The 7697-nt window shown below is 37.4% G+C and overlaps 1 protein-coding gene across 3 annotated transcripts in view; it reads right to left on the reverse strand.

The window, feature by feature from the left end:
• The window catches only part of SNX13 (sorting nexin 13), a 157628-nt gene extending 150148 nt beyond the window's left edge, over window positions 1–7480 (reverse strand). For all 3 annotated transcript variants that reach the window (XM_063099107.1, XM_063099106.1, XM_063099105.1), the window contains exon 1: window positions 7284–7480. In XM_063099107.1, the coding sequence (XP_062955177.1) occupies window positions 7284–7295 (12 nt within the window). In that variant the 5' untranslated portion in view covers window positions 7296–7480. The remainder of the gene's footprint in view (window positions 1–7283) is intronic.
• Between the last annotated feature and the right edge of the window lie 217 nt (window positions 7481–7697).

The following is a 7697-nucleotide window of genomic DNA, read 5'->3' on the forward strand; positions in this document are numbered from 1 at the left end:
ACCACATAAGAAACTACCCTCATTTACTAATTTGCAAGACATGCTCTCTGTCTATTTTTGTTTTTTTCACTTCTTTAAATCTGTTCCCTGCCTCTCCTGTAAATGCACCAATGGCCAGAGGACCCCCCCACCTTCCCTCTGGACCCATCCATCCACCAAGAAGCTGGTAAGCAACAATGTTAGATGAAGCCTAGGACTTGAATTCATATTAGTGCAAGATACAAAGAAAAAAACCTGATGTTTTAACTACTAATATTTGTATAATTGCCAATTTACAGAGTTATATCCTCAATCACCTTATTTGATCTCCATAACAATGTGAGAGCAGCCAGAAAGGTGCTACTATCCCAGTTTTACACAAAAGGAAACTAAAGCTTAAAAAGTTCAAACAACTGCTCCAACATCCTATCATAAATAAGTGGTGAAGCTGGGACTCACCCTTCACAATGCTTAACATATAGGTTTATTTGCATGTTGCCTCATTCCATTAATAGCTATAATTTTTTGACAGACAAGTATGCATTATGCATCACCATGACTCCATCCTATTCATTCACACAATTTCAACCACTTTTAAAATGTTAAAACAGTTTATGAGCTGTCTACTTGCTTTAATTTGAAGTTCCCTTTCCTTCCAAATATTTAAAGCATTGTATTACCAAAATTAAACCTGACTCTGAAATAGAAAGTTAATTCCAAATTACCATCAATTAAGGATTCACTTGATGGATCTGTGAAACCACAGAATTTCAAAACACAATTTTAAAAAGTCATAATCTGAGAACCTCATTTAGTGAAAGTTTTAAGGTAACTTAGTTTTGCCATCAAATGGCAAGTTAGTGGCCAGCACTGGAGACTCTTCTTCATGAAAGATCTATTTTACTCCCCTTCCAGAAGCTCATGCTCCCTCCTTTTTCATTATCACTCAGCTAACACAGCTTAGTTGATTCCCCCTAAAGCAATCTATTTCAAACATCCTCTTATACTTTTTCTTCTCCCTTTACTCTCCGAGAGAATTCTCTTTATTCCATGGATAAACTAGAAATGACACAAATCCTAAGTAAACATGAGTGCATCTGACAATATAATTAAGACATAGAGCACCCTTGACAATCTGCAAAATCTATATGCACGTGCTAGTTATTACATTAAGAGATAAAAAACCACACATTTTGCAATGGCCCTATGATGCACAAACAAATGCCTTAAATCTCTAAACCTACAAATATTTCTACTTATTTCCTACTCCCACTCCCAAATTTAACCCCATATTTCGTCAAATAAAATAAACAAAAGTAATTTTATAACATACTCAGTGGACTAGCAAAGAAACTATCCTTTATCAATTTTTATTAAAAACTGGTCAACAAACAGTTTGGAACAATCCATCTGAAAGCTAGAGAGTCTTATATACTGTTATCTCCCTTCTTAGGTCTACCAAGGATACATATGGAAATTTAGAAACTATCTTTTAATATTTCAAAATGCCTAATATTTATCTGATATGCAGTGGGACAGACTAACTAAAATATCACATATACTCATATTTGCTTTTGTTTGCAATTTTATCAACTCCATACAGTGATACTAGCTAGCTGGTTGCCGATCAGAAGTGTTTAACCAGAGGTATAAGTGTTCTGGATTAATAAAATACAGTGAAAATAATTACTTAATAAATATAATTGTTCAGCCTCACTAACCATTAGGGAAATGCAAATTAAAAACCACAATGAGATATCACCTCACACCTTTTAGAATGGCTATTATCAAAAAGATGAAGGATAACAAGTTTTGGCATGGATGCGGAGAAAAGGGAATTTAGATACATTATTGATGGGAATGTAAACTAGTACAGCCATTATGGAAAACGGTATGTAGGTTCCTCAAAAAACTAAAAACAGAACTACCATATGATCCAGCAATCCCACCTCTGTGTACAAGGTCAACCCTTGATATCCAAGAGGGATTGGTTCCAGGAACCCCTTGGATACCAAAATCCTGGATGCTCGAGTGCCTGATATAAAATAGCATAGTATTTGCATATAACTTATGCACATCCTCTTGTATACATCAAATCATCTCTAGATTATTTATAATGCCTAATACAATGCAAATGCTATGTAAATAGTTGTTCTACTGTGTTGGTCTTTTTGCTTGTATTATTTTCTTATTAGGTTTTTCCCCAAATATTTTCAATGTGCTGTTGGCTGAAAAATCCGCAGATGCAAAACCTGCAGATATGGAGGGCTAACTATATCCAAATAACTGAACTCATTATGTGGAAGAGACATTTGCATTCTCATGTTCACTGCAGCATTATTCACAATATCCAAGATATACAACCAACCTAAGTGTAATATCAACGGATAAAGAAAATGTAGTATATGTACACAGTGGAATACTAATCAGGCTTTAAAAAGAAAGAAATTCTGTAATTTGCTACAATGTGGATGAACATGAGCATGCAGGAATTACAGAAGTGAAATAAGCCAGGCATAGAAAGACAAATAAGACATGATCTCACTTATAGGTGGAATCTAAAAAAGATGAACTCACATGTACGGAGTAGAATGATAGTTACCAGAGGCTGTGGGGAAGAATGGGGAATTCTTGGTCAAAGAGTACAAAGTTTCAGATAGATCGAGAAAAAAATGTCAAGATCAATTTATTAAAAGGGTAACCACTGTCAATAATAATGTACTTTATATTTTAAAATAACTCAGAACAAATTTCAAATGTCCCACAACAAAAAATAAAGGTGATGAATATTTAGCTTCATTTAATCATTCTACATTCTATAAATATTTCAAAACATCACACTATACCCCATAAAGGTATATAAATATGATTACTAATTAAAAATAATAAAAAATGAAAAAATGAAACAAATTCTTTAAAACCGGTTAGCAATATTCAACTTGGCTTGTCCAAAAACACTAAACAATGTTATCCATAAGAGTGGCAAACAAGACTACTTCTAGATAGTGACATCTTTCCACCTTCTTTATAGAATCCCTTTCCTACCTCATAACACCCTTTGAATGCCAATGGACCTATGGATTCTTGTTCTAGTTAGTAATCTTTGCAATGTCCTAATTAATAATTAACAAACAGTTCATATAGTTTAAGGATTAATCTGTCCCAAGAGTATGTCTATTACAAGTATATTAATCAACAAAAATTAAGTCACAATATTTTACTAAGTGCTCATTATGGGCAAGACTGTGTGTGTGTGTGTATGTGTTTGTATATTGAGAGCCCTGGAACTTGCTACAAATTCTATCACCTTCTTTGAGAATACATTACCTACCAAAAGTTATGAGAAGTCCTCCAAAGAAGAAACATATTTGACTTTGGGCAAATATTCTCTGAATTTATTTCAACCACAAAACCTTTTACTCCCTGGCTGGCCGGTTAGCTCAGTTGGTTAGAGTGCGCCCTTGTAATACTAAGGTCAAGGTCAAGAGTTCAGTTTCCAGTACTGGCCAGTTGCCAAAAAAAAAAAAAAAAAAACCTTTTACTCCCTTAATAAGTATTAACTTGGGACTTCTAAAAGTTCTGCAGTTTATGTCTTTTCCCATCTGTATTATATCTGTTAACCTCAAAATCAAGAATCAGTGTTAATATCTAAAATCAATAAATCTGGATGGAAGTAACAACACAAATAAAAACTATTTTTATTTAGCTTTCACTTAAATGCCCCACATTTATAAACAACCCAGACAACTAATAACTTCAAATAACTACAATTTTTATTCACTATTTTTAAAAGCACAGGATGTGACAAAAGGCTGATAATTGGTTTTAATGAAGAAACAACTCCAGAGTATGCCACAGCACTGAAACATATCAGCACCTTTCCCTACAGCTTCTATACCTTTAGTTCTCTGGAATAATAAATGTTAAGAATCATAATCCTCATAGCTTTCAAAATATCAAGAAAAGCTTAAAAATGTGTTTAATAAAAATTGACTGAAAAATTTATCATTATATTCTAATGCTGTGAAAATTCAGACTGAAACAAATTATCAGGTAAACTAACATCCCATCCCCTAATTTTGACATATGAAGTTTATTGCGAATTTCAAAAAAGAGAGGAGATGGAGAGTGAGTATTAGACAAATAATTTTCAAGTATACTATGACAAATTTTTTGACAAATGTGGCAGGAGTAACATTAAGAGTAGGAAGGTAGGAAGTCCTAGCAGTTGCAAAGACAGTAGAAAAGGAAAAAAAAAAAAATTAACTGGACATTAAAACTATATATATATACACACTATATACATGTATACATATATATCATCCCTGTATGGAAAATGCAAAAAACAGACACACATATGATTAGCAAGACTTCTAAATAATTCTATTGTATTTAGAATAAAAATAATACAAATTGAAGCCAAAAAGTTTATACTGAGAACTATAGAACTGGGGCTGTACTTTCAGTTCACATTAAACTCTCATATTTCACAGATTTCAAAGTTCAGTGTACATATTAGTTTCTTCAATTGAGTAATTTTCCCTTTTTGCTTAACTTAAAATAGCCCTTAATTGATCACTTGCATTGCTTCTCATTTTTGAAAAGGTTTTAATCAAAGATACATTTTGACAAAATGCAAAACTGAAAAATTTCATATGAATGTTTATCATTACTGCTACCATTATGCATCTATGTACTTAATATTCTCACTTCAGTTAAAAAAAAAAAAAAAACACTAAAAATAGTATACTGATGATATCGGCTACAAAAAAAATTAACGATGCATTCCATACAGAGCCACAAAAACAGCACATAATCTGTAATAAGAGGGCCTAGGTATGACTCCTGGCTCTACCACTCATGTGATTTTAAGCAAGCTAATTTAACTTTCTCAACCTGTTTTCTCATCTGGCTAATGGGGATAATATCACCTTCCTCAACGTTGAGATGTAAAAGAAAAAAGCACGTAGTACAATTCACCACTTTCTGAGCTCAATAAATGCTTGCTAAACATAACTAATGTAAAGACAGGAGTATCTTTCACAGCACAGCTCATCGTTATACATTTCGAGATCTAACATGAATTAAATCACATCCCCTAAAACCTGCTGATCTAAGTAAGCCCTAACAGAAGCAGTAAAAAGTCCCACACTACTAATTTTTTAGTAACCAATATGGAGTGAAATTTTATTTCTAAAATATTCTGAAACAGGACTATCTTACAAGACTTAGAAGCCTTGTTTAAAGAAGAAAAAGAAAAAAAGCTAGGTAAGTAAAAAGTCTTTCTCAAGTAATAATAAATTTCAATTTACTGACAATATTCAAACAAGGAAGTAGCATGTTTTAAAATCTATCAAGAGAGCTGAAAACTAATTGAGAGGCAGCTGAGCAAAATGGTCAGCGTTCTGTACTGTGTCAGAAGATGAGATTTCAGTTTCAACTTTGTCACTAATAATTAACCTTGAACAAGTCTCTAGGCTTCAGTTTCCTAATCGATAAAATGACTACTGAAAACCATGGATAAGATCCAAATACAATTTAATCTGGGCCTTAAATTGGAGAGGCAATCCCATGTGGTGGTGAATAGAACGGGCTTGCTAAGTACTGATAGCCTTGGAACCCTGGCTCTGCCACTTACAAACTATGCACTGTACACACTTAAGTACAGCCTACTTACTACTATCATTGACTTACTGTTTAAAATATTTCACTTAAACACGAAATTATATTAAAATACAAAAGCTTAGAAAGTTCAGTCCTAATCAAGACACTATCATTTTACTAGCAGACACTAATGAGTTCACGTGAAAGAATTAAAACTCTATCCTAGCCAAGTTTCATCAAAAGATCATATTATACATTGCAGACATCAATGAAACTTACAAGGCTAAATGTCCTACTAAAATATCAAATTTAAGAACAGATCTTCCGCTATCTATGTCTTTTTTAATGTAATACTGCTAATAACAAAAGCTTATGACATAACCATTATTTCCGAGAATGAAATTAACTCCAGGAATGAATGATATGTGGAATTTAGAAATATATGATGAAGTGCAATCTACTAGAAATAAGTAGTTCAGAAATTACAATCAACCAATAAGTATTTACCAGACACATCATATGTCAGGCTCTGTGCATAGGTTAATTACAAACACCAAAGTATGAAGATCCTCACAAGTTCCAAGGACTTGGTAAGGCAAATCCGTCCTTCCTCATCACTTCACGCAATCAAAGCCACATGTCTACAAATGTTTTTATTCCTTTTTGGCCCATGTAGGAACACTTCCCATTGCTCATTAAAACCGTTTTCTATCCTCAGTTCAGCCCACAAAGATGCCCAAACCAGTCCCTGACGTCAGAATCCTCATAGCACTTAAAGTGAACAGCTTTTAAGAAGATATTTCATTAAATCCACAAGCTTCAGTATTTTATGTTCAATGACACCTACACCTGCATGTACTACACATAACTGTGTTAACTCGAGTCAAGCACATAGTTGCACCAGTTTAGTTCTTCCTCTTAAAGTACTGCTCATAAAGGTAAAACTCCTACTTCTTCAAAGTCTACTTTTGCAATGGACATTAAGCACTAGAAAAAGGAAATTGATTGGCTCGTCACAGTTGCCCTACTTTCATTTCAGGTCCAAGAAAAAAACTGTTCCACAGAGAGTAGCAAGGGGGCTACAAGCAAACCAAGAAGGTAGATGCTAAACTGAACTTTCTGATTGCCACGATTTCAGCGAAAGGTTACGGGGTGCGGGGGACGGGGATGATATAACTGAGCTATCCAAGTGAAGCTTGAGGAAAAGGCTCCACTTCACGAAGCAAAGTAGGAAGGTGGAAAACACACCGGTCTGACTGAGCGACAAACCCAGGACGCTAACCGAGCTCGGAGATGGAGGGCCCTGGAGCCTTGGAACCAGAGAAGGGAGACCTCCAGCAAACCATAGGGGAACAGGAACCAGAAGCAACGCGGTGAGGGCATCGCTGCCTCAGAGAAGCGTGCCAGGGGACACTACGAAGGAAGTGATGACTGAGGAGATAGCGACAGCATGAAGACCATTGCCACGGGCGACCGGCAACTGCGAAAGGCGAGGCACGGGCAGCCCGAGGTGGTGGGGCTGTGTTGAGTCAGCACAGCTCCTACTCCGGGGGCACTTGTAGAATCCCAGCTGTTCCTCGGACCCTGGGGCCCGCGGCGGAGGGTCGAGCCTGCGGGCCAGAGAGATGACGTTCTCTGACGGGCTGGCGCCGGCCCCTTCCCCATTTCACAGGTAAACAGTGGCCGCCGTCGCCGCTTACCTCTGTTAACATTATTACACCCCGGGGCAATGAGGTCCTCCCTATCCTCGCCGCATGGCAACAGCCGTAGCAGCAGCGAAAACTGCCCGGGCCGCCGCCAACGGCGGCAACTGCTCCTTCAGTCCTCTCCCGGGCGGCGGCTTTACTCGGCTTCGCAGGCTTCCCCCCGGCCCAGCTGCTCGCGACGGACGCGCCGCCATCTTGGAAGAGCGACGTCCGCGTCTCCCCGCGACGTGCGCTCCCATTGGCGGGCGCAGGAGCCGCCGGCGTCTCGTGACCGTCTCCATAGCGCCGGCGCGTCGAGTAGCGGAGGCGGGCCCTCTGCCTCCTACTCGGCACCGCAGGCGGGGCCCCTGGGGTTGGGCGCTCAGGCCGGCTTTGGATCGCGAGGAGTGGACAGAGTCCCCAGCGTCG

Source organism: Cynocephalus volans, chromosome 6 (assembly GCF_027409185.1).
Source record: "Cynocephalus volans isolate mCynVol1 chromosome 6, mCynVol1.pri, whole genome shotgun sequence".
Taxonomy (NCBI): Eukaryota; Metazoa; Chordata; class Mammalia; order Dermoptera; family Cynocephalidae; genus Cynocephalus; species Cynocephalus volans.